Genomic DNA, 27,243 nt, shown 5'->3' on the forward strand with positions numbered 1-27,243 from the left:
TTATTGAAGAGGAACAGATTTATAAGCTAGCACAATGTCTTTGGTTTCTGCCTCTAACCCTCTCCATAATATTCCCCAAGTTCTTTTTGTCTTTGTAGTGGCACTTGATTCCTGCATTGATGTTTGCAGGACGTAACGTTTCCTGAATGCCTCACGAAAGGTACTCGTCCTATAAGTGGCAGTTCAGACCTTTTGTGGAAGGAAATGCCAATAAATATCTGTCAAGGCACAGGTTTGTAATTTTTACACAAACTGACTTGCTAGAGAAGAAGATGGCTTTCCAGTTACTTCAAGTTATAGTAATTGGTCCTTTCATTCTCTTCAAGTCCATGCCTGTTTCCCCCTTTTCCTCTCTCCCTCTCAAATCATACAGCTCTTGCGAAACGGAAAGTAAAATTTTGACTAAAAATGATTTGGTTCCTTTTCTGATTCCAAAGGAAAACACTTGAGTTATGCCTCCAATAATTCCCATGATTACAAAAAGCAAATCACTTTTTTTTGGGGGGGGGCGGGGGAGGAGATTATAGTAAGAGGAACTAAGAAGCGAACAGGGAGCGGAGTTCTGACAGTCTGATACTGTGCTGCACATGAAGAGTTAGATGGCAAAAGCCTTCCCAAACGCAGACTAAGGGATGTGATGTGTAGTGGTTGTTGAAGCAACTGAGGAATTTAGTTGTTGACTTTATTGGTATGAGGGTTTCAACTACGGTCATTTTTGTGGGAGAGTAGAAGCATAAAGAAATAGAATCTGTTTGCACCTGAAATTTCAGTGATTTGTGCTGATAAATTCTTGATCCTACAGAAACTTTAAGCATCAGGTCTCTTTTGTATGCATGTGTAAGTGTACTTGAAGGCCCAAATGTACGTTAAGGGAGTTAGGTATTCTGAAAAGCCCTAGGAGTTAATATTGTGACAAAACTACTGTGGTGCTGTTGTTGAAGCTTGTTTGAAGAATCTTAACCACTTCTAAAAAAGCTAGTCTGTTAGTTTGAACCTGTTGATCTCTTCTTTATTTGAAAAAATTGGAGAAAAAAAAATGCAACTAATTTGTTCTTCAGGCTTACCACAAGTAAGGCTACTGCTGAGATCAGACTGCCCCAGAAAGATGGGGTAGGCTGCTTTTATTGTGTGGAAAAGCATGAAATAATATTTCAGACCAGATCTGAAATAGTGGCTTCGCTATTTTCCCAAGGTGCTGGTTGGTATAATGAAAGCTATCACCTCTCTCCACAAACCCCTGTCTTGAAATAACAAGCTCATCAAAAAAGACATTAGAGCTTTGTCTAAAGCATTTAACTTTCATTTCTGGAGGACTTCACTGGTTTCCTTCCAGCTGCTCCAGTGCAGGTGTCTGCGGAGTTGTTCCGTATTTGGGCTGTGATGCAAAGGCAGTGTTAAGTGTACATTGTGTTCTCTCTTGTTGCCCTTGTTTCACCTGCAGCTTTTGTTCTGCTTTTCCGGGTGGTTTTGGGCAGCATTCTTCTCCTCTTTATCAGACAAAATCCCCTTTGCTTTCCCTGCTTTTTCTTTCCATCCCCAACCACTTTTTATTCACTTTTTCAGCCCTCTCAAGTGTTGTCCATTCTAGCAAAAGAGATGGCCCTGTGGCAGGTCGTCTCTGTTTTGGGTACGTGGTACCTCCGCTTGTGCAGCCAGAGCACCAGGCTGTGAGGCTTCCTCCTAGCCGGGCGTTGGTGCCATGGGTGCAGCGGTGTCCTCCCGCCTCCACGTGCCATCCTCCGTACGCAGGAAAGTGGGAGCTGAAGCCCAGTGTGCAATTCCGCCTGTGCTGCCCAAGATTTGGCAGGAGCCCTTTCCTTGCATTTCTCCCACAGCAGCCCTTCTACTCTTTTTATTCTTCTTTTCCATAATTTAGTGTTTTTCCCTGCTGTCCTGTTTTTGCATGCCAGCAATGCTGGGTAGGGTGAATAGAAGAACTGAGGTTACCATGAAGCTCTGAAGCTGACCTGAATTCTGCCACTGCAGACCTGACCACGTGCATCACAGGAACAACTAAGTTAGTACGTGCTGCCACACGCCAACCCATTTCACTCACGCTATGGGTGGCAAAACCTCATCACTGCTCTGCTGAGCCCTGCAACACGCTGCAGTTCACGTTGCCCAGCCCGGTCTCTGATGCTGAGCAGTCGGTGGCCATGGGGGCTCCTCTCGAGGAATCACGCTTGGGTGTTAAGTCACGCTAGTCTTGGTTGTGTTTCAAGGCAACTGTAGGAGCATTAACCACTGCAAGTCTCTGTTACCAAGAACAGAACTGCCCCACTGCTGCAATGCCAAGATCTAGAAAGAGGAGTCTGAGATGCTGGATTGAGGCATTAAAAATCCTGGAACTTTGTTAGCTGGGCTCAGGGATTTTTTGATATGGAAAGGGGGGATGGCACAGGGAGTGTACTTCTCCCTCCTTTTCTCTGTTGTTTTGATTTAGTCATCAGTGCTGATTAAAGCCCAGCCCAGATTAAAGATGTTAAGGTGACTCCGTTACCGTCGTCTCACGGAAAAGGAAGGTATAAACTACAGAAGGACGCAATAGCTGGATCTGACTGTATGAATGCAAAAGCTGTGCTTATGCCAGTCATCGCCACAGTGGTGGATGGTGGTGGAGGGGCTTGTGCAAGAGCCAGGGAACAATAATTTGGCCAAGAAAAATAAATGAAAGGATAAACCTGGAAAAGTGGAGAGGGAGAGAGGTGGGCGCAAGAGGAACTGAAGAGCAGGGATTCAGGAAAGCAGGAAAACAAAGGGTGTCTGCGTCATAGAAATTACTTGGATCTGCACAGCTGAAGTTTTTGGGAAGGTGGAAAAAACAAACTCCGAAGTCTTGCATAATTTCAGGCAAATAAGGAAATTCATTTGCTGAAGGTTTGGATTAGTGCAATGGGGATGCAAGATTGTTTTCTCTGCGTTTTGTGTCCTTGGATCGGAGGACGCATGTAATGATGCAGCTCRCAGATTTGCACCTGACAAACATCTAAGTCATTTCCAAGTGTTAGTAATTGAGGAATAGATTAAAAAAGATGAGAAATTTGAAATAATTGAAATTATCAGGACTGAAGACACTCGCTGAGGTTTTGAAAAAAACTGTTCTTGTCTCGGAGAAAGTTAACTTAGCAGAACCAAAACTTTTATTGCAGTTTAACCTCAGTTAAACTTTGCTGGGGAAGGTATAGGAAGAGAGAGACCATCCAACCAGAATGCCAAGGTGGATAGCGGGCCCAGCTGAAGGGCAGGAGAGTCAGCCTCAAGTTTGTCCTTCCAGGATGGTCTTTCTGTGCCCTATTAGTGTTTATGTGTGTAGTGGAAAAATTTCATTGAGACAGGGTGGGAAAGACACAGCCCTGAACAACCTGGTGATTAGAACATTGCCCTGGGGCAAGAAAGATTCATGCCCTGCCAGCTTCAGAAAAGGGGCTTGTACCTGGCCAGGCAAGCTTCTGCTGAGTAGCTGTACGTTCAAATCAAATGTGCGCGGTCCTGTTATGCGCATACATGGATTTTGGAGATTCTTTGTGGGCAGTGTTGACCATGAGCAGCTGCAGGAGGTGGTGCAGGGGATGGTTTCTCCTTGGTTTGCTGCAGAAATGCTGCRTGATGCAGATCGTGTCTGAGAAGGGTGTGGTGGCATGGCGGAGAGGGGCTGCTCGTTCGTGTCATCCTGGCTGCTGCGCTCCAGGTCGAGTTAAAAACTCTGGAGGGGGGAAGAGATTGCTCCATCCCAGGGAGTGGCCGTGCTCACCTTGGAGATCCCCAGAAGTGACAGAAAGAGGGGAAACTTCTCCTAAGGACCCGGTGGAGGCTGTATGGAGTTTTCAAATCAGAGAAGCTAATGGAATTTCCTGTACTGGAAAGCAAAGACTGGAAGGAAGCTTATATAGTTTCCTTGTCTTCTGCAAGGACACAGCCTGATTGACTTCAGTCTTCTGAGCTTTTGTCCTATTTTCTAATCTTTTTGAAGAGTCTTTTCTCCAGAGAAACTACTCTGGACTTTTGTCCGATTTTTCCATATTCTTCTTGATGTACAGTGATCAAAACACGGTGCAGTACTCCAGCTGAGGTTTATTAATGCCACGCAGGGCAGAAGAATTTCTTCATGTCTAACTGTCATGCTCTCCTGTTTCTTCTCTGTGGCTTGGCTTATTTACAGCAGCCCGTGCTCCAGCCCCACCTCTGAACGTTTGGAGGAATGGCCCCGTGAATGACTCCTTGCCGTGCATTTGTGCAATTGAGTAATCCCAAAATTGTGTAACTTTGTGTTTGTCCTGCTGGATTGTTCTCGCCAACATGCAAACCCTCTCTCCTAGTTTGGGATTTGCCTGTGAATTTAATAAATCTTCTCTGTTCCGTTGCCCAAGTGGTAATGAAAATATTTGAGTACTAGATCCAGGAGCAGTCCTTGTGGAGCCTCGCTGATATATTTTCCCAGCCTTATAACTAGTCTTTTTTTTTTTTTTAAGCTGGTTTTGCAACCTTGAGATCCTGTTTTTCGCAGTTTGTTTATGCAAATGCTAGGTCAAAATGGCATTGAAACGCTCAGTAAAATCAGTTATACGATATCTGCTGTTTTCCTCTGTCCACAAATGCTGTTACTGTGGAATAGAAGGAAATTTAATCATTTTGACCACGAGTAGCAGTCAGCAGGGATTTGTCATGAACAAATCACCTCCTTCCTGTCAGGTAGGTACTTACAAATCATGTGTTTGTTCCTATCTTTTTTGTGGAAATTAAAGTTAATCCATCTCCCTTTTAAAGAAGTTTATCCTTCCCAGGGTTCTGGATAGTGAAAAAAGAATAATTCACCTATCTGAATCTGGAGGGGGAGGAAGGGGCCAGGGGAAAGGGAGGAATACGTCTATTCTTTTTGTCACAATAACTCACCAAAATCAACAGGATTGTGTATGGTTCTGAAGTGGTTTCAACCATTTTTAAAATACTTTGTGGTGAATACCATCAGCCCAGTCAATTTGAAAAAAATCTACTTTATTTAAGGACTCCCTAGTTTAAGTTCATTCTCCTTCATTATCACTCATGTTTGCTGTGTTAACTGCCCTGGTACCGCGCTCTTTTGTAAAGAAGTCAGAAACAACGTTATCGTGCACTTCTTGTATCAGCTCTCAGCAGCTTTTCTCTCTGTGAGAGTCCCCTTCCTTTGCCTTCCTGTTTCAGGTTAATATTGGGGCCCTCAATGACCCAGCGCACCTAAGTGAGAGGCAAAAGAACGCATTGAGGTTTGGCATAATTACGTATAATTAACGGCCGTGTTAACAATGGGCGGTTACAAGACCAGGTAATCAGTACCATCTCTAGTGACCAGTGCTCTTCTTTTCTTCACTTGCAGTTCGAATCCTGGGGCAGAAAACAACGGAAATGAATTTGCCGCCCTTCGGTAGGGCGGACATCCAYGTCCCCGGGCCACCTCCGCGCAGCCCAGGAAAGCCCAAAGGTTGCAGGTCACATCTGCGGGACGCTCGCAAGCTCCTGCGAGAGTTTCCAGGATGACTGCTTGCTTTCAGTCAAGGCCACTATTTCCTCACCTTTGCGAGCAATGGAGTTGCACCAGCATTTTAATGCAGCAGAGGGAATACTGTAAAAGTTGACAATAAATGTAAGGGGTTTTTATGTTATCGCCCACTAGTTTGCACATGACTGGGTGTGATTCACAGTCTTCACAGAATGGGAGAAAAACTACAGAGAGAACCATTTAGAAATATCATCCAATTGAGCTGTGAGAAAAAAAGCAAAAACAAAAGAATGGAAATACTTGCTGTACCCAGGCTTACCATGAAACCTTTACAAGTTGCAAAAATACAGAAGTCGTGGACAGTGAAGTCATGAAAAAAGACAAGGTTAATTCTAACATAAATTCAGTCATGACAGAGAAGCTCTAATATATAKAGAGAGAAAATGTGCTATCAGGATTTTAACTTACTGGGGTTTAGAGACCTAGTTATAAAATARCTACCTCCATTAGACCTCCTAGCTTTCTGAGGCTCTCTCGCTTCCTACCCATCTGTTAGCTGAGTTTTCAAAACAAGTCTGTGCATTTGAATTGTGGAATTTGTAGAGTCTGTGAGGCTGCCAAAAGAGGGATTTCTTTCCTTCCTCATCATCCTCCATCACTGCAAACAATGGATTGTGTCGTGATTCTCGTAAATACTTCAGGTTGTGTTTGTTTTAGAAGACATGCCAAATATGCTGTTTATCTGAATATCCAGCACTAGTTTCTGTCATTACTGGGTCACTCTTTTGCCTAGTGTTTGAGCTGAGGTTTTAGATGTTTCCTCTGTATCTCCATAGTGCATTCACCTATAGATTTTGAATACTGTGAACTCGACAGTTTAAAAAAAAAAAAAAAATTAAAAGATTCCTCCTCACTTTTGGGGGGATGGGGGAGGAATAGGTCTGTTTTTTAAAATTATAATAATTCACCAAGTCAATCGATTTTTTTTTTTCCTTGACCTATGTCAAGTAGCTTAAATTGAGGTTAACTTGGGGGTCCTAGTGGGCAACAAGTTGACCGTGAGCCAGCAATGTGCCCTGGGGCAAAGAAGGCCCCCACAGCATCCTGGGCTGCATTAGGTAGATCATTGGCAGCAGGTCGAGGGAGGTGATCCTTCCCCACTATTCAGCCCTGATGAGACACACCTGGAGTGCTGGGTCCAGCGCTGGGCTCCCCAGGACACGACAGACGTGGACATACTGGAGCGAGTCCAGCCAAGGGCCACAAAGGTGATGAAGGGCTTGGAGCATCTGACGTGGGAGGAGAGTCTGAGAGCTGGGTCTGTTCAGCCTGGAGAAGAGAACGCTCAGGGGGATCTTATCAATGTGTGTAAACACCTGGTGGGGGAAACTAAAGAAAACGGAGGTATACTCTTCTCGGTGGTGCCCAGTAACAGGACAAGAGGCAATGGGCACAGACTGAAGTACAGGAAATTCCATTTAAAGATAAGTGTGTGGGGAGGGGGGGAATTGGTTATTTGTTGTGGGTTGGGTTTTTGTTTTTTCTTGTTGTTGTTGTTGTTGTTGTTGTTGTTGTTGTTGTTTTCTTAAACTGTGAGGGTGGTCAGACACTGGAACAGGTTGCCCAGAGAGGTGGTGGAGTCTCCTCATTCCATATCCTAGGAGATATTCAAAACCGAGCTGGACATGACACCGAGCAACCTGCTCTAGCTGCCCTGCTTTGAGCAGGGGGGATGGGCTGGACGATTTCCAGAGCTCCCTTCCAACCTTGGTGATTCTGTGATTCTGCAAACTTGCCGTTGATTGTGACAGCCATGAATTTGGTTTAGAAAAATAATTCATGCCTAGACCTGCTGCCTTCATACAGAATTTCCAGTAAATTTCCTTCTGTGCTTCCCTTAAGAATTGGCTCCATGCCTGTATGCTTTCTCTGTGAAGTTTAATTCGTATCAGTAGTCTTTCATGCATTCAAAATTTTCCATTAATGGTTTAACACATGCGTAGAAGCTATTATATTATTTCCTAAAGATCCCTGTGTTCATGGTCAGTCTTGGCTTCAGTAAACATTATAGCCTTTTGATCTTTTTATATTATCCTCTTTTATATTTGACCTCTTACTTGCGAAGGACTTGAGTGGAAATCCCAAGTTCCAGACACATGCACAAATACAAGTTCATTTTTTCTGAATCCACACTCTGCAGCCCTTGCCTCAAGGGGATTCTGGCTTTACAAATGTGATGGATCCTGCACTGCTTACACTTGGATCTGAGTCTCAGCTTCAGTTACCTGCAGCCTCTTATGTAGATCAGAGTCATCTCGATTCATGAGCGATTGCATCAGTAAGTGGAGTAATTGCACTGGTGTACACAACCGTGTAGCAACAAGTTGTGCCGGTTCGGTGCACTGAAGATGTACACGGCTGTTGCAGAATGCCTTGCTTCTAAAAGTGTTCTCTGAACTCTCTCATAGCTGAACTTTCACTTTTCAAAGTGACGTATATTTGGAAATGCAGGTTAATGAAATGTTGATATAGAATAAGGGAGCTTTTGAACCACAGCCTGTGCATGGAAATCGAGCAATGGGGTGATGCTGGAGAGACTTGCTCATTGTTCTGCAGCCAGGATTTTTAGTAAACACAGTTTTCAAAGGTTTTTAACGTGCTTAAATGTTGCCCTGGGCAGAATGTTCATTTAGCCCACGTTGTAGTTATTCAAGTACATAACCACCAAATTTAGGTGCAGCTTTAAACTAYGGTGGTACCTCCGGCCTCGGGATCAGCCTCTTCCAGCCAGGCATGCAAATTCAGTGATTGCCTGAGGATGCAGTTGGATATACTTAGCTGGGGCCTTGCAAAACCCAGCCGACACACCTCAGGTACCAAACCTGACCTTACCGCTCGCTGGGTCTGCATTGACCACATGCCCCCAAGGTAAAAGCAATTCAGCGAGGCATGAGAGGACAGCGCAGCACAGTCACCCCTCCATGCCCAAGGAAAGCTAGTGCACCGGGGCTTTTGCAGAGCTGGCCGGCTCCCACCAGCCTCCCAGCCCCTTGTGTCCCAGCAGTGAGTGGGTCCGTGCCCTTGTGCAGCTCTGTGTCCCCATGGCCCAAAGAGCAACGCAGCCAGGATGGGTCGAGCGTGGTTGCAGGAGATGCGTCTTTAAGTCAACGCAAGAAAGCTTGAAGAGCAGCACAGGACTGATGTCGACGCTTTGCAACCCAGTGGAGGCACTTGGCCCTCTCTGGGTAGTTAAGTCCCTCTGTACCTGATTTTGAGTTTCTCTATCTGAAATTCAAGAGAAGAAGGTTGGGGTCTTTTTACACAAAAGCATTCAAATACCAAGAATATTTGGTGATGAAAATCCAACTCTAAAAGGAGATAGGTGATCAGTGGGGATTGGGAGAGGGGAGAGGGAACACTGCTCCATCACCACCATGAGCTCGCTGTGCGGTTTTTCCTCGTATCCAGGTAAATCTTCATGTCTCTCTGTCTCTCTCTCCTTCTCCTCCCTCCCACATCAAACATATAAAAAAAACTTTTGAAATACAGCATTGTTTCATGACTTGCAGAACAGTGTACAAAGGAGGAAAAATATTATTCTAGTCCTTATTTTGAAACTGTGGAAAGAAGAGCCCCAGAGGAGGCTGTTGGCTGTGGCTATGCAGGGGGGCTGTGCAGGTGACCGGTGACTGAAACTTTTAGCCTACCCAGCCCAGGACTTTCCTCGTGAAATCACAGGATTATCTCATGAGAACTGTGTCAAAACAATTACGCTGTTTGCACAAAGGTTGTTCTGGTGTAAGCACAATCTCTAGAAAAACTGCAGGGATGCCCGTGTTTTTCTCAGAGTGAAGCTCCATGTTTATATGAATCACACCCATCTTTTCCTCAAGTTGAAAACTGCAAAGTATAGGAGGAGACTGGAATTTGATTTTTAAAGTCAGGTAAAAGGTTAACTGCTTAATATTAAGTCATATAACACTGCAAACACAGTCTTGCAGATAAACTGCTTGAAGATTCAGAAGAATTGCTGAAGATGTACACAAAACCAGCTTCTTATTTATAGATCTTGGGGTCCTTTTCTCTAGATACTGTGGACATTATGTGCCCCTCTCATTAGCGAAGCAATATAATAACAGACAAATTTTGTAAAAATCTCTGTTGGGAGTTATATAGCTGTTCCTCCTGCTTGTTTTTCTGTGGCCATTGCAGTGCAATAGAAATACTTGCAAATACTTTTACTGCAAGCATCCTCATGTGGATTGACTCAAACTCCTTCAGTTGCCCAAACTGTAAAGAGTCCAGATACCAATTTTGAAGACTGCAGGATCTGGACTGTTTACAGCTGCTGCGAGGCAGCAAACTGACTATGGGAAAAATAAAAGGTAGCACTCGCCAGCTTTTCCAAGCTGTGAGAGCTGTTTTTACTGCTTAAGTATTTCCCAGCCCTGTTACTTCATGATGTTGGTGACGGCTGCTGTTAATGCGCACAAGAGAGCCCAGCACYGGCAGAAGGGAGAGTGTCTTCACGCTGTTTTGCAACATTGCGTGTTTGAAGTTCCTCAGCTGTGCCGGGAGGAAGTGGTTATTCAGTTCTGCTGCCATTTCGCGAAGGATGAAGCTCCAGTAAACTTTCCCTGCGAGAGTCACCTGGAAACCACAGCAATAAAACTGAGTATGTGCCCACTGCCTGTGAAAGGAGATGCCACCAGCAGGAAACAGGAACTTAGAACAAGGGCAGAGCAAACCCTGAGTTGAGCAGAAAGAAAAGACCAGTGAAATTCCATCGTGCAGGAATTGCACTGGAGCACACGTGCGGTTTTGCCTCCTCCCGGTTATCCTTAGGAGCGAGGAGGCTTTGACATTCTGTAGGAGGGGCGCAGCGGCACGTAGGTGCCACGCACCRAAGCCTCAAAACGGTTCACAAATAAGTCACCTCTGGTTCCTTGGGCGATGAGGTGGTTGTGCTCATCAGGTTTTTCCGCTGCCGTCGAGCCTCTGCGGGAGCCGCGGCAGCGCGCGTTAGGGGATTCCATGTCTGGTTACCGACGGTGGATGTGGCGTGGGAGGGGAAAGCCTGCCGCGCCCCACGGCGCCTCCCGGGCTCAGCCACCGAGATGCTTCGAGCACAGTGGCTTAGTGCACAGAAGTGTCTTTAAAGCACCCTGGTCTGGCCCCCTGGGCTCGTCTCAGCTCCCCCTCTTGGCCTTGAGGTAGCTCTCAAACATGTCCCACCTTATTCCCCTTTGCAGACCTGCTCTGCTGTGCGGCACTGCACTGTGCGTAAGGAGGGATTGCGCCGGGCTGCTGCAGAGCCGAGCTCTCTGCAGTGAAACGAATCCCTGTTTTACGTGTATCACAAATCTTTCAGGTTGCCGGAGACCTCCCGTCATCCCCAGTGCACCACCTTGTGCAACCTTCAGCTGCCCTGTGTGTTTGCTGCCTGCTTAGAAGCTCTCTCCTCCAAGAAGACTGGACCTACAAGAGTGTAAAGCTTTGCAGGTGCCCTGGGGGAACGTGGTGACGTGATGTGATGTCTGGACTGAGTGCCCTTTGATGACCACTGCCCTGCACGATACAAGAGGTATTGAGGGAGCAAGAAGGTAAATCAGGTGGTGCTTGGGGCCTGGCTCTCTTTCATAGTTATTAGAGCCACCCAGCTGGGGTGGCTGGTGTCACTGGCTCTGGTTCCTGCTCCAGGAACTGCTTTTGTGAATGAGAGTGATCAGCGTAGGCTGGAATAGAGCAAAAGTGGACTGGCAGTGATCAGTAAAGCGGACAGTAAAGACAGAGTTTATCATGCGTCCTTCATCCTCTAACAAAGGCTAAAATCCCTTCTTGTTTCAGCAAAGGAAAAGGATGTGCATATAGCTTGGGCACAAGTGTGTCTATTGTCTGCTATGCCCAAATTTCAAAATCCCTGCGAACCACTGTATACCTTTATCACTCCCCTGCAATGCCACATTACCTTCATTTTTATCCCTTAGCTTCCTTTCAGGGAGTTGCTTTTCATGTCTAATTTTAGGCCTGATCCTGCAGTTACTGGTACTGTGTGCTTCAGCTTCCTGTTTAAAAGCTGATTTCAGGATACTGACCTGTAATGAGAAGGTTAGTCTTCTGAACTGTAATTTGTTTGCTCTTCCAGGAGACTATAACCATGTCATGTAGAATCGTTATGTGCTCTGGATCCTCACACCTCTTCCCCTTTGAACCTACTCACCTTGCTAGGAACATCCCTAACAAATCAATACTGCTAATTGGTAGATTGTTGTTTTAAGAGCAGGTCCTTCATTAGAGTAGATCAGTATGGACTTTATCAGTAATGTATTCCATAACTGTAGTAAATGAAAAGACTTCTACATCTTCCCACTTCTGCGATTGATAGATGTATGTTTTAACAACCCTTAGACCTCCCTATAGGAATGGTAACCCGGGCAGCTGCATTGGTGTGATGGCCCTCCTCTGTGTGCTGCAGCAGCAAGGCACCGATGGATGGATTCGCTGGCCTCGTAGCAGGTGAAGTGTGTTCCTAGAGAGCTATTACTGGGATGGAAATGTAGGATCTAGGTGAGCCCGCACTGAGGTACCTGAACATGGGAAAAGATGCCCCCTCCTTGAAAACACGTGCTTTAGTGTGACCACCACACTTGTGTCTGTAACAGGCACTGCTTCAACGCATCACTTAGCTGAATGGAAAGTATGATGTATTTTAGGGGTAATGCCATGGCGTGAATAAGGAGAAGGGCTGGAAGATACAGGCTCTAGATGGAGTTGTGCCCCCTGTTCACCTCTCTGTGCTTCTCTTCTCTTCCAGCTCTTTGTTTTGACTATCCTGTCAAGCATCTGGGGGCTAGAGATGGGCTTTTGCGAAGTGCTTAGACAACTGATGTCAGTCAGGCTGGGAACCCCTCTAGATCTTGTCTTCTAGGCGCTCTGTATGAAGTCTCTTCAGGGACTTGCTTGGTGATTCTGACAGTGCCAAGTAGGGTCAATGCTCAAGGAGCAGTTCCTTAAATGCACCCACTAGGTAAACCCTAGCTTTTCTCATGGGTGACAGATGTTCCTAGTGGTAAGGATCAACCCCTGCTCAAACTAGGGCTGCTCTTGGAGGAGGGAGCGGAGGCCCCTTGTCACACAGCCAGAACCAAAGAAGCGTTCCTCTCCCCCAGGGGCAGCTGGTTCCCACCTGCTAGCAATTATTGAAGGTGGCATTTGGGAAAGCTCATTCCTCCATGTGGTGAGCTGAGAACAGGCCCTGAAGAAGATGGAGCAGGTGCACTGTGCTGAGGCCAGAAGAGAGCTCAGAATCACTAAAGTAGATCTGTATTGCTGAGGGCAAGCCCAGATGGTGGGGAAGGAGGAGTAGGATGCTATTTTTGCCTGCATTCATGTGTGGTGTGCCTGAGTCACCTCATACCCTGCCAAGTAGCCCTTTCTCATGATAGATGAAGTTCTTCCTTGAACATCCTTGTACCTTTGCATGTCCCTTTGGGTGTATGAACTTCCTTGAGATGCGGTGGTGATGGTCAGAAGTAGCACTGGTTTCTCTGTGGGTGCCTGAGCTCCCTCCTTTACTGCTTTGCCCCTCCTGTGTACTGGTGTCCCTTAGTCCAAGGAGATCTGATGCCCTCTCCCCTGTGCCAGTGTGCACGGTAAAACCTAGAGAGATGGAGACCCTGCCCTGTGCTGCTGTCTGTGACCTTTTTCCTGCCTTGCACCTCGCAGAAAAAGCCTGAGGGCTCTGTGAGCAGACCTGGTTGTACTGTCAGGTTTCTCCTAGAGCTGGTGTGTGTTTGTGTGCCCTGTGCTCTCTGCTACACGTACGCCCTCCTTTTTCTCCTGCTTCGGAGGCGCAGGTGCCCGGCGCAGGTGCTGAGCGTGGCGTGCGTGCCAGCTGCAGCTGGGCTCGGCCCCAGCGAGGGGTGTGGGGCTGCAGCTGGGGCAAGGCCTTCTCTAGGGCCTTGCAAGCTTGGCAGCCCTGCTGTGGGCTTGGGCCCTCGCCCTCTCCCCATCCCCACGATGGACGTCTGCAACATGCACCCAGCTGGGGGCTCATCCCTCACCCTATGTGCCAGGAATGTGTGCAATGAACCCTTGTGTGGGCTCATGTCTTGGAAGAGAAGGTGGCTCTGAAACCTCTGCAGAGCAGGAAATTGAGCTGTAAAAGCCACTGTCCAGTTCGGTCACACCATTTAGAGCTCCGCTGTTGCACAGGCGGAGGATTGGGACACAGCTGCAGAGAGCAGGAATAAGAAAACTCGGTGACACGCAGGGGAGTGCTGGTGTGGGCCAAAGAGCTGCCTGGATGAACATCAGGTCTGTGTAACAACAGATGCATCCCTGCTGTAAAAACTGCCTGTGATATTTACGTGTCACCGAGAAGGTGCCTATCAGGAGGAAAAAAAAAAAAAAGAAAAAAAAAAGAAGCTTTTTATGTGAATATAGATTTGACAAAGAGATTGGACAAATACAGGATGGGGGAGGAGGGGAGAGACGAGAGGGCTGCGGTGGTGACATGCAAGGTGATGGAGGTGGATCTGCAAGCTGGGCCGAACCGGTCCCACTGCTCTTTCCTCCCTCCCACTCCTCAAGAAATTAGAGCGTAAAAACCTCAGCCAAGGTGAGTCTGCAACCCCAGGTGGGCGTCAGCGTGAGCCATCACGCAGCCCTGCCTTGTCGGACCACCCCCGAACCAAAGGGGGCCAGAGGGCTGGCTGGGATGGCAAGGCCACATGTGTGGTTAAGCCAAGTGGGTTCATATGGGTTTTTTTTTTTAGTATCTTCTAGAAATACAGCTTGCACAAGCTTCCTCATAACCCACCGTCTGGTTCAGTGCTGTCCGCAGCGGGGCTACATGCRTTGTGGAAGTGCCTTGAGTTCCTGACGAGGTTATGGGGCACTGCAGGCACAAGGCATCAGGCACACGTCAGGAAGAGAGTTTCTGCCCCCAAGGGCTTCTTAGCAGCAAGTCTAAAAAGAGGAGGAAAAGTGGATATAATAAACAGAAAGGGAAAGAATGCACCTAATACTTTGTATGCATTTCTTATACGTTAGATTTTTAGCTGAAACCCGCTGGCTAATAGCTACTGGAGCATGGTACTAGGAAATATTACTATAGCGTACTCCGAATTCACATTGATTTTGTAGAAAAACAGCTTGAGACTTCCCTTTTTTACGACAAGAAGCACTGCTGTTCTGAGCATAATGGAGTGGCATGTTGTTTGGAATTTCCCTTGCTTTCTATATATACACATGCATCGAACCCACAGGAAATGGAAGTTAAAAAAAAAAAAAGTACCATAAAACATAGGTATCCGCTTCTTGAACAAGTTTTATTCTTGTAGCTAGTTTTATTATTAGTGAACGCTTAATCTGTAGACATCTTTTAAGATGTGTTCTAAAAGATACGATGTCCTAAATCGCTGGAGAGGGAAGCAAACATTGCCTTAAAAGCTGCAGAAGATTTGAAAAGCATTTTAAGCTATAGGTTCTGTAGCTCTGTGCTGCCTTTGCCATTATTGTTGATCTTCTTTCCCTTGGGGCTGGGGATAAGGAATAAATGATCTCCTGGGGTTTCTCCAAGTTGTATTTTCTGTGATTCATCAAGTCAATCTTGCCTGTAGCTGCTATCATGGTTATGTGCTACGGGTCTACTTCTATATGGCAACCAGCATGTCTTGATATTATTAATAAATAGCATTTACTTAAAAATCCCAATGGAAATAAATTATAATTAGACCCAGGAGTAATGAGAACCAGTCTGACAGCACTTGGACAATGTGTGGTCTGAAAATCTTTGTTGTTGGCGAGATAGCCACTAGGGATTCCCTAAGCTCGTCTTGTTTCCAAACTTGCACTGTTTTGGAGCGCACAACTTCAGGAAGATAGGTAATTTAATGCAGAACTTTTAGGAGAAGGGTTGGACTAATCATGATGGTAATTGGACAAATGCATCTTGGTATTTCTTAATATGCTAAGACATATTTCTGCAAGTTCCAGAAGAGACAGTTAATCTGCCTCCTTCCAGCCCCCCCTGGAGCTGCAGAGGTACCTCTGTCTTACCTTTAATATTGGTGTGCCTCTCCAGTGAGGGGATGGCTCACTGGTAATGAGAGATTTACAAAAAAAAAAAATTAACAAATCTAAATGGGCATTAACTTTGCCTCATAACAGGACTCAGTTATCTTGAATGCCTTTTGTTACTGATACAGCAAATAAGGAATTCAGGAATTCAGTCCCATATGTTCACGTAGATTTTCTGTATGGTTTCAAGAGTCTCTTGTGTAAAGAATTGTTTCTGCAATTTTACAGACTATGTTGTTTTTCAATGAACAGATGTAGTAGAAATGGATAATGAAAGTTCATAAAGTTTGTGCTATTGAAGTCCCTTTCATTTTATGCTGTTACTTTCTTACTCATATGCATTTATGGCTTTCTTTTGGGAAAGGAGTTGGGTTGCTTTACCATTTAGCCAAAGACGACCAACACTACTTGCAAGGCCATCCAAGTGGCAGAGAAAAACAGTGTGAGGCCAGAAGGTGCTTTCCGTAATTTAAAGGGTTCAAAAAATGCTGGAAACTCACGGCTTCTTTCACTTCAGGGTTGGGGTAGTGAAGGTACAGCTACTGGAGCTGACAGAGTTTGAGGCACTTGAGGCTACAAGTGGAAGAAGCTGAATGGTTATTGTGGGTGTTGCTTGGGATGTACTGATGTGTGTGTTTTGCCTGGTCATGAGACGACAAGCAAATATTTTATAGTATTTTTGCAACAGAATTATCAGTGGCTCTGGTACAAAAGTCAAAGCATTGGGTAATAGACAAAATTTTTAGGAGAAACAGTTTACATCCTTTTTATCTAGAAATAAAAACATTTGATGTAAAGACACTGACAGTTCTTTCACAGTATGTCTAACTGGTTGCTAGGTTAATGCAAAGACCATAAAGAATAGATAGATAGACTTTTTACCAGCTGGAAAAAAGTCAATGGGAAATGGTAGAGTAAAATAGCTCTGAACTGAGTTATTTTTATAAGGAAAAACAGATGATCTGCCCTGGATTTTTTCCACTGCATTAATCATTTATTGTACAACTTTAGAAATCAAGGTGATAGGAGATGTGTTCTACTCTGTGCTTGATCTGTAACTTCACCAGCTTCTATCATCTGTTGGTCCACTATGATCCTCTTTGCAGATCATGCATTAAAGAAGTGCCCTCCTTTCCCAAGATTTGGATTCTCATCTCTGCTTTGATAGGGGACTAATTCACAGGTCTTAAAACCAGAAGAATGTCTTACTGGGAATTTCTGTGTACCGCAGACTGAAGATTTACATACGTAAAATACTTGCATCTATTTCAAATAGTTATAGGTCAGTCTGTCCAACTACACCCATAGGGATTAACATGGTTGGAAACCTAGAGGAGGTTTGGGCTTCTGAATAATGTAAGCTGATCATCTCAAGGCAATAAAAAAAAAAAAAAAATGCACTGCCAAGATCTAACTTACTTTCTTGTTGTATTTGTTTTGGTACCTGCTTTGTAATATGAATAACTAAAAAAGTCCATATTGTACCAATTACTGACAATATAGTATTGATGTACATTAAAACTATAAACTAGAGTTGTCTAATGAGAACAGTCAGATGAAGTAAGCTAACCTTTGAAAGATTAGCTTATGCCACAGGAAGTTTAATCATACGTTTCTCAGCCTCTGTTCTGTGGGCCACATCTGATCTGCAAGACCTTAAAAGGTGATATATAAAACGGTCACTAAAAAAAAAAAAAAAAAAAAAAAAAAAAAATTAAATAAAAAAAAAAAAAAAAAAAAAAAAAAAAAAAAAAAAAAAAAAAAAAAAAAAAAAAAAAAAAAAAAAAAAAAAAACAAAAAAAAAAAAAAAAAAAAAAAAAAAAAACCCTCTGCATGTTTATGCATACTACATTAAGAAAAGGAAACTAATCAATCACAGGTTTAAATTAATAATAATAATAAAAATCATTGCACCTGCACACTTCATGCAATAGCCCATGCATTTTTTATTTTTTTTAGTGGGTGTTAAGTATTCCACCTAAGGGAAGATGCCATTAAAGCATCTTCTTCCATTGGGGCTGTAAAAAGATTGTGAAATAGTAGAATTTTTGTTTAGAGGCAGATAGTTCTGTACCTAGCATTCATCATGGGACTGCTTACAGGACCGCCTAAAGGATTGGCTGTGTACCATTGCTTTGACCAGCGCAAGCCCTAAGAAACAGGAAAGCAATTTCTTTTTCATCCACAGAGAGTAGCTCTCCCTTGTGAAGGCCTAGTTCTTCCAGCTGTTTTGTAACCTTCCAGATGCAAATCACATGAATAGCACTACTGTGTTGCCTACAGTTACATATTTGGGGGGGGTTGCACTACTTCTGCTAATCACTGTGCTCCAGGTTGACAAAATAAAGAGCGCTGTTATTGTTTTGTAACTGTCTGGAAACAGTGAAAGAAAAATCAGCCAAAACCCAGTGCTGTTTGGGAAAAATCAGTGAAGGGGGACACTAGACTTTAGTCCTTTGGCAGGTTAGGAGGTTCATGTTTAACAGGAGCAAATATTCTCTAAGGGGAAACCAAGTGATAGCTGTATGCTGGAGAAAAATCATGGCAGGGTTTTTCTTTCCTTTTTTTTGGGAAGGGGTGGGGGGAGAAGGAAGAAGACAGTTACAAATACAGAAAGATAAGTGAAGGAAAAATATCGAAGAGCATCTTTAAGATAGATCTTTAAGTACAGAACTGGAAAGTAAGCAAAGCAGGAAGGACAGAAGTGCTGTTATTAAAAGTAAACTCTTTTTCTTTAAACTTAAAAGGTTGTGGTTACACCAGGCCTTTACTTTGTTTACATACTATCCTTAACTCCAACATACTGAGAAACACCTGGAGCCAGGGGTGAAAAAAACTTGTACACTTTACCCACTAATACTTCTCAAAATGATCCACTCCTATTTCTTGAAGTTTTTTCCATTGTAGATAGGATAAAAATAAACTTAAGCTAGTTGTGGTGTAGTCACAAACACGTGTGGCAGGGTAGGGAGTTAATGTGTTTTTGTTTATCTGAAAGGTCATTCTCACTGAGGAATGATTTTCACCATATTATTTGAAAACAGTCTGAGACAGTGGTTGTTAGTGAAGTAATGGAATAACTCGTATCTGAAACCATGACATTTAGCTAACACTTAAGTATAGCTACTTGGACTATTTTACATTTAAGTACTTCCACAGAAAGAAAGGTCTCTGATACTTTACTAATGCAGTAAAGCAACTGCACTGTCACTTTTATTATAAAAATAATCATTAGGCCATTATAAAATTTGAATATAATCGATAATTACACAAATACACATTTACAAATGTGTAAAATATTTATGGCACAGAAAAAATAAATATCCCTGTACATTGTTTCTGTGCAAAAAGTCAAGGTAGTTTTAGTTAATAACCAGCCCTTTTACATTTCCTTCACTTCTCCTGCTTTCAGTTGAGCACAAGGGTTTTTAGATAGCAGAATGTTCACCCTCAACAGTACAGAAAATACTTTCAATTTTTTTAATACAGATAAAGCAAAATATTTTTTTTCCTGCTATCTTTTGCCAAATTGTTCCTCCTCCAATTCTTCAGCCAGCTTCTTTCCATCTTTGAAAAAGGAGTTATATTTCAAGGTCAGTGATTTTCACAAGCCTTCAGACTGCTGTAAAGAATTAGACTTGTGTCTGAGTCAAACTGCATGCTGAAGCTAGCTATCCTTAGCTAGGTAAGTTTCTTCTTTAGTTTGTAGCGCAATTTGCATTATGCTTGCTTCCCTTGTAGGTGTTGGAAAAATATTTCTTCATAAAAGCCTTTGCTTTATCTTGAAGTCTTTCATACAGTCCAAGAGAAAGTGAAATCAAAGAAGAGGTAGATACTGCTCATCCTCCTAATTCCTAAGAGCTGTCCATTTGAATTACTCTGTTTTAGGACCATAGGAGATATGTATAGAGCAAAGTTTTACTTTCTATAAAGTAGTGATTAACTAATTAACTCCTCACATCACGTGGTCACTGACAACATTCAGCAACATGTTTGAGAAATTCATCACTGAGTTCGTCGTTGAAAAACCTCATACAATGAGGGCATCTAAGTTCACCCTGTGCCCTGCCCTCTGATCCCGAGTTTCCATTGTCTACAGGTGGAGAAGCTGGCTCAGACTGTGAAGCTGCTCTCCTCATGCCTGTTTGGCCTGGGCTGTTGCCACGTAGATGTTCGACGTTTGTCTGTACATACATATGGTTCTGGTTACCAATGTGAACTCTGAAATGACTAGTTGTATCTCTTGAGTCCTAGAAAGAGAAAGAAGAGCTTCTTGAAAAAAAAATTAAGTAAAAAGATATTAACAGAATGTTTTATCTTCTTTATCTGGAACACTGATCATGTTTTCATCTGAAGATTTAAAAGACATGCATCAGTTTTTGCAGATTTATTGAAACAGTCATAAGCAGACTTGTGAAACGCACAGGATGGATAGCTAGTAAGCTACTTTAAAGATGCCACTGTTACCAGAGTTACAATTGTCCCTCCGTTCCTTCTGAGAACCCGCTCTGACTATGTTGATCCAACACCAAGGGGAAACAGACTGGGAAAAGATATGTATGTATCAGGAAGCATCTCCACTAGAACTCAGATTATGAAATAATTTAAGTTTTTGACAGCTGCACTGAATTGAAATGGTTTTAGAAGTATTAAGATTTTAAAATATATTTAAAAATACATTTTAGTCCTGAATCTTGTTGAGATTCTTTTATTAAAAACTAGCATTTTGCTTTTTTTTACCTGTCTTCTCGTTAGCTGGTGTTGCAGACACACAACTTCTGCTTGAAGCTCTTGTATTTTACTCTGTGCTCGTTCTCTGTCTGATCTCTCAGATGTAAAATCGTCTTTATAAACTAGGACCTGAAAATTAATTATGTTAGTATTTTACAAGTAAAAGCATGGCAAGTTAAATTAAGTAGTTGAGGCTGTAATTTCTGTTTGTAAATATTTACTCCCAGAGTCTCAATATTATCATGTCTGTGCTTTAAAAGTATTTGTATTTCTTTTTTAGATCTTTATATTTAATATTTTGTATTAGAAGACAGCAGAACCATATGGAATTCTTTAAGTACTGGATTTTCTTTTAATCTGTGATTTTAAGTAGCTGTATAGCCAATGTGGCAAAGGCAAGTGACAAAAAAAAAAAAAAAAAAAAAAGGGAAAAAGAAATAGCTTCATTTTCCCCCGTAGAGTTCAGCATTTTGGGGAAAAACAAAGAATTCCCACCTCTAGGAAAAAGAAACTTAATGACCTGTTGCTCCAGCATTTGTATGCGCTCGTTATCTCCTTCACTAGCCTTCTTCACATCTTCTAATTCTTTCTTTGCTTTTATACATTCTTTCATTTTTTCTTCCAGTAGTTTGTTTAAACGGAATATCTCCTTTTGCATCAGCTCGGAATTTGTTTGTGCTGAAGTTAGGCCATGCTGTTGTTCCAGTTGCGACTTCAGTTCTTTTAGTTGCAAGTGGAGTCGCTTCACATACTCATCCCTACTAGCATCATATTTCTGCCATTTTGCATTTAAGTCTTCTACCTGAAAGATTACCCAGGAAAGCCACACATGAAGTCACAACCTTACAAGCTTTCACAGAACGTCTGCAGGATCAGGACCAAGATTCTTTAAGAAATATATGTTGACCCACTGAGTGTGGGTGAGCTAGTTTACAGGTGAGTGGAAGATTATCATGCCATAAGCCTGTCTCCTCAGGGCCTGGCAGCCCGCCCCAAGTGCCAGTCCATAGGCAGAGTATCACATAACAGGGAATGGGAGGGGTTTGCGGTCACCCCAGACATAGTGCTCTTCTGGGTTAGGAAACTGAAGAAGCGCAAAAAGGAGTGGAGAGCAACCTCCATCTTACAAATGTTCTTTGGCAGTGTATTAAGAGTGACAAGAAAACATTAAAAAAACATTATAAGCTGTTTTGAGCCAAAGGAATAAAGAGTATGTGCCCTCTTGAAAAGACTAAAACATTTTGGACTCCCATGGAACTGCCATTTGATTAAATTTGGAATAGGTAAGGCCTGGTTAATCTAATGTAATTCAAAATACTCAATCAAATCTTAATCTTGTACAAAATGAAAGTACTCACGTGAGCCACTTTTTGTTTTAACATCCTGTTTTCATCCTGTAGTTTGCAGATAAGGGCTTGAAGTGAAGTTTCATTGTCTGACAGCTATAATTTTCAGATAAAGAAAACATCATTTTAACATAAGAATCCCAAATATTACTTAACTATGCTGTTAAGCTGAAAGTAGTCTTTGCTTTATTCCTCTAAAATATCTGCTATCAGTGAAATAAATACATCTAGATCTACTTGTTTCTACATAATATAGGAATATGCTATATAGCATAGCATAGCCTATAGCTGGGCTGATTTTTTATTAATAATCAAAGCAGAAGTGTAATCAGGTTTTTACCACAGTGGTACTGCTTTTAAATATATCTACATGGTGTCATAAAAACATATCCGTCTGGCCAAACTTTGAGTCTACTAAAGTTAACAAGAAAAATACCACACACTTTACATGCATGAGGGTTTGCACTGATGACAACAGTGCTTGAAAGTTTACAAGAACTCCTAGGAAACTGCTTGTTTGGAATGGAGGAAATACATGACAAAGCCACAGATATACCTTCATCTTGCTTTATTATTACTGTCTATAATTTTGGCCACTGCTAGGAAGAAGTTAGTAAAAAACCCTGCTTGCTAAATAATTGACTGATACCTTAAAAAAAAAAAAAACAGTTGTGACATCTGCTTAAAAAACCCCAGRGTACATGAGTAATTTAGAACATTTTTGTACAAAATTCCCAAGAATCAGCTAGTAATTGCATCTGAAATTTCTCTTCTTCAAGAGGGAAGTCCCCACTGTACAAGGTTAGCTACTTATTACATATATCAAAGTCAATCAAGTTTCCTGTCTATCAAATACACTTAAAATATGATAATACTAAAAGTTTCAAGTCCCTTTAAAAGTCCTTTTTTTCCTTCTACCTACTCAACCTCTACATACATCTTATAGGTAACTTTAATGTGGATATACCATCTTTCTTTGGAATGTTCCTAAAATGTTTTTACAAAATCAAACTGACCCATGCATATAGTTTATCACAAAAGCATAAATGAGTAGTCATCTGAAACACAGCATTACTACTACATAGCAGTAGGGGCATGAGACTGACGATTCTTCCTTTCCGTGAGAACTGGTTACAGCACTCAGCACTCCTATCTGATATTGGAGGCAGCACCTCTGATGTTATTTGCTTGTGGTATTATCCTGAATTACATAACAGCTAAGAAACATYATGATTTCTGGAACTATGGGTTTCTTCTTGAAAATATCTGCCTCTAGCCTACACTGAAAAGCTTCAGCCAAGATGATGGTGATGTAAAGCCACACAACCATTAGCAAGGTAGGCCACCACCCAGCTGTTTCTTGGTCCCCCCCTCAGTGGCATTTCTGTCATTTTACTATCATGAAGCAATTTGTCTAATGTCCCTGTTGTAGGGAAGCAGTATATTTCAGAGAGAGATCACGAGGGGGAGGAGGTGGGACAAGGGACACGTAGAAACCACAGAGCAAAAAATGGGTAAAAATTCCTTGGTCGCCTCTTTCCTAAACAGCTTTTGTGCAGGTCTATACTAAGCATGCAAAGCCAAATCCTGAYCTGAGGAGACTACATGACATAGAGTTCTTAATACAAATAGCGTTTTAAAACATTGATGCTTTGTTTTGTGATGGCTTGTTTATAAGCCATTTAAGAGACGTCACCTTCAAAAGCACAGCACCATCTAGTGATGTACACAAACATGCTACTGTCTGCAGTGTATGCAGAGAAGAGTTGCAATTGCTCTCTCCTCTCCAAGCTCTGATGCTACAGATAAATTACATGGCCAAAATGCAAGYGACTGACAATGGCTTCCATTCTCAACTCTTAGTGTGCAAAATTATGTAGAGCTTGCCATATTAGTCTTTTCACCATATGTGAAATTACTTAAATGGATGTTTCTCACTGTTCCTCACTTACAACTGTCATATTGTGATCAACACCTTAGAAGTTGATAATAATTGCAAAAAGTGTAGTAAGAATACCTGATTAGATCTTTCAGTAGGAATCTGATCATCTGAATTCCCCTTTTCTCTTCTTTGCTTCTCTTCTAGACATTTTGCCAGATGTTGACACATTTCTGCTGTGGATGCTAATTTGCGTTGAAGTTGGTGTGTTTCATCAGTAAGTGAACGGCACAAAACTTCACTGGTGGCCTGAGCTTTCTCTCTTTCTGCCAAGCTTTTCTGAAGCCGTAAGATTTCTCTTTCCTTTTCATATGGAGGCTGATTTATCATCTGCTGTATCTCTCCATTTTTCTCCTCTAGTTGCTGATTTAACTGCTGCACTTCCTAAATGTTAGGGGGAGAGGAAGTTATTTAAAAGCAAAGTGAACCCAAAGCTGAAGTATTTGTAAGACTGAATTCCATGTTGCACTAATTCCATAATGCTCCTACACTCACTGCAAAGTACTTAAAAAGTAAAAACAAATCCAATTCATTTCTACATAACCACTGAACTTTAGAACTGACAGATCAGTCAATCAAAATCAAGAAGTGCTCCAACAGCCATACAAGAACTTACAAGTCAGTAGAATCAAGAAATCAAAAAACAACAAGCAAAAATTTAGGAGGATTTTATGTAAAATATATTCAGCAGCTACAAGCTAAAGATGGAACTTACAGGAAACAAAGGAGTTTGAAAGGAATGACTAGAGAGGCTGAGAAATGCTTTCTAATCCTGCATTCCAAATTCCAGGTAGTAGACCTCAAAAAATTGGAACTGAAAAGTTATTCTATCAAAAACTAATATGTTCTTCATTGCCTGGTGCTGTGACAAGGGCAAATCAGAGATAGCATACACAGCAACTTTTCCACCTAGGAAAGGATGAGTGGTAATGACAAGCAAACAGAAAACAAAATCTCTGTGGTAGCAATAACTCTATTCTGGCCATAACTGTGTCTCCAAAATACACAAGGGGGTCTCACATACTCTTTAGGAGAGAGTTGTATAGCTTATTGCAGCACATTCTGGTTGAACTGGAAGCTCTGTGGGATCATCTACTCTGCATCAAGATCTGGTCTCTGCAGGTGTTTTGAGAATGAAGAAGTTTGCTTACAAACTGAGGTACAATCATGGTGTAGTACCATGCCACAAAGCAACACCTAGAGTATACCGGTCCCAAGTTTGTCAAAAATAGCTTGTGCTTCATGATCTCAAAGAGTAAAGGAAGCCGGTAACAGAAACCTCTGGAGCACTGTTCCTCCAGAATTAGTGTTGCCCTGGATACTAGGATAGACAATGAGATACAAGCTGACTCTACCCTTCCAAATCTTCAGGACTTTAAATCATAATCTTGGTCAAGGAGCTGGAAATCACAGTAAGCAACCTTCTTCCAGCACACAGGCCTCTGACTTCAGAGCATGTCTTATTATCTGGCATTGTTTTCTATTTATTTTTAGTTACAATTATTTCACTTTTTTTATTAATCATGAAACATTTATTTTTTAAAGTATTAAAATGATTAGTCCAACTTACAGAAATAGTACTTGTTCTTGTTACTAATGTTAAAATTCTTTAACATCTTGCTAAATGTTAAATTTCCCCTTCGCTATGCTTACAATTCCTGGGTAGATTAGAGATGTAACTTTCAGTGTCAGACTTCAGAATGTCTTCAGATACCACAGGTTTGTTATCTGTCTGCAAAGTGTCCGTAAGATTATCCCTTATTACAAATTTCCAAACTTGAACTTATTTAAATGTATTTTAGGTGAGTGTCATATGTGGAAAGTGTTTTGTATAAGCATTAGGTCAAGAGAGTACTTATGACAAAAAAACTTGTTTCAATTTTAAGTACTACATTTTGGTTTGGAAATTCCTTTTTGCAGCTTCATATAGAAAGAAATGCTTTAAAATTCTTTAAGTATTTCAGACTGAACACAGGAAARTCTTAATGACAGTACCAAAAATAGCAGATGTGGGGGATGGGAGGGAACACAGTTTTTAGACTATTTTCTGTCATAAAGAGATATCCTATTCCCCCAATCTGGACTTGCCAGTAACCTCTCCAAGTATTGAAGTGCTATTTTAATGTCAATACAAGAAAGCCATTTTTTAAAAAGTGAACTTAAAAAAAAAAAAAACAGAAAAAGTGTTGGCATCAGTTGTTTATCTTATGGAACAAAACTGTTACATCTGATAAAGAGGAAGTTTTTTTTATATAAGTAATATGGAACTTCTGAATTTAGTCTTTACTGAATATTTTCTCCTTCTGCTTGTGGAAAATAGTTATGTGAAGATTTACAACGCCACACTAAGTTTTCATTTTACAGTTGCATAAAAAATACCATCCAGACTCTTTTACATTATTGAACTTAATGCAGTGGAAACTAATCTTTGATGCACATGGTTGAGTTGATTTGTGAACAGTCCATCTCTGGGCACATAGTGATAGTGCAAATTCTGCCAAAGGCACCAACATTTCAAGGAGAATAAGCATCATACTGTTCAAGGCATTTGATTTCTTGTCCAGGCTCTGCCACCAGCTTGTTATGCCACTGTGGGCAAGTCACTTAAACCCAAGTTTTCAGTGTTGGTGCCTGCGCACCTAAACCTGTTTCTATAAACTCAAGTGAGCAGACTGAATTTACTATGTCTGTAATCGCGGTCATCACCAAGTATATTTCAAGTCAGATGCTCCATTCAAGACAACAAGTGCTGGAAATACTAAACTTAAACTAGTCATTTTTCTAGAAAGGATTATAGAAATAAAGCTCCTGGGGTAAAATCTGCTGCAAGTTGACAAGTACACGCGACCTTTTGGAAAGCAGAGTCGACGCTCAAAGTGCGAGTGCCATGTGGGGGGCATTTGGGGTTTACCTGACTCAGAGTCTCCACTTTCTGTGCCGAGGTCCGCTCGCTGTCCCTAAGCTGCTGCCTGACCTGGCCGAGCTGCTCCAGGAGACTTTCCACCAGGGAGCGGGCGGGTTCGGCGCCCGCGGCCCCCGCCGCCGGCTCGCCCGGGCAGGGCGGCTGCCGGGCTAGGCTGCTCCTCAGCTCCCGGATCGTCGCCTCCTTGGCGGCGAGCTGCAGCTGAAGGTGCTTCAGTTGCTGAGCCGACTCGTGGTACAAGGTGCAGAGAGCATTGTACCGAGGCACTTTACTCTTCAGGCTCCTGTTTTCCCGGTGCAGCTTTTCCAGCGTTTCCTCCACCTGTTTGAACCGGGCCACCAAAGGATCTGTACTGCTACCCTCGCTTACCGAGCACATGGCTGAGGACGGCGAGTCTCGATCGCCCTGCTGCCCCTTCTCTTTCTTCTCCAGGGCGAGCAATAATCCGGCCAGGTGCATATAAAACCAAGGAAGAGCCAGGCAGGGCCGGGGCTACTGTTGCTGTGTCTTCGCTCTTCCGCCTCCCGGGTCGCGGGAAGGGGGTGGCCGCTCTCCTTTAAGGGCTCGTAGGACCCGCCTGCTGCGCTTCCCTAGCGCTGCCGCCGCTGCTTTTCTACCGCGCAGGCCGTGCCAAGCTGCGGCGGGCCGAGTCCCGCCTCCGCCGAGGGGGAACCCCGGCGCGGGGCAGCGCAGAGCTTCCCCGGGGCCAGCAGCCAGCCCCGGGGGCAAAGCCGGCCGGGGAACCCCG

At 42.8% G+C, this 27,243-nt stretch overlaps 1 protein-coding gene and 2 long non-coding RNA genes across 4 annotated transcripts; 2 read left to right on the forward strand and 1 right to left on the reverse strand.

Annotated features, from left to right (window-relative positions):
- Positions 1-2,654: 2,654 nt before the first annotated feature.
- LOC112965577 lies at positions 2,655-6,368 on the forward strand. The gene is made up of 3 exons (XR_003253343.1): positions 2,655-4,689; positions 5,179-5,240; positions 5,351-6,368. It is a non-coding gene; the product is annotated as an uncharacterized LOC112965577 (long non-coding RNA).
- A 4,380-nt stretch (positions 6,369-10,748) lies between these two features.
- Positions 10,749-19,739, forward strand: LOC112965567. The gene is made up of 3 exons (XR_003253339.1): positions 10,749-11,057; positions 11,882-11,989; positions 19,656-19,739. It is a non-coding gene; the product is annotated as an uncharacterized LOC112965567 (long non-coding RNA).
- TNIP2 (TNFAIP3 interacting protein 2) lies at positions 18,658-27,236 on the reverse strand. Of its 2 annotated transcripts, none has more exons than XM_026064694.1 (6): positions 26,865-27,236; positions 23,651-23,956; positions 21,646-21,729; positions 20,808-21,089; positions 20,297-20,416; positions 18,658-19,806 (listed from the first exon to the last, which is right to left on the reverse strand). In XM_026064694.1, the coding sequence occupies exons 1-6, from the start codon at positions 26,952-26,954 to the stop codon at positions 19,525-19,527; spliced, it is 1,164 nt and encodes a 387-aa protein (XP_025920479.1). In that variant the 5' UTR covers positions 26,955-27,236; the 3' UTR covers positions 18,658-19,524. The 2 variants fall into 2 exon arrangements, with proteins under 2 accessions (XP_025920479.1, XP_025920478.1); XM_026064693.1 differs by having other exon boundaries at positions 26,484-27,236.
- Between the last annotated feature and the right edge of the window lie 7 nt (positions 27,237-27,243).

This window comes from Apteryx rowi, unplaced genomic scaffold (genome assembly GCF_003343035.1).
Source record: "Apteryx rowi isolate R43461 unplaced genomic scaffold, aptRow1 scaffold_22, whole genome shotgun sequence".
Lineage (NCBI taxonomy): Eukaryota > Metazoa > Chordata > Aves > Apterygiformes > Apterygidae > Apteryx > Apteryx rowi.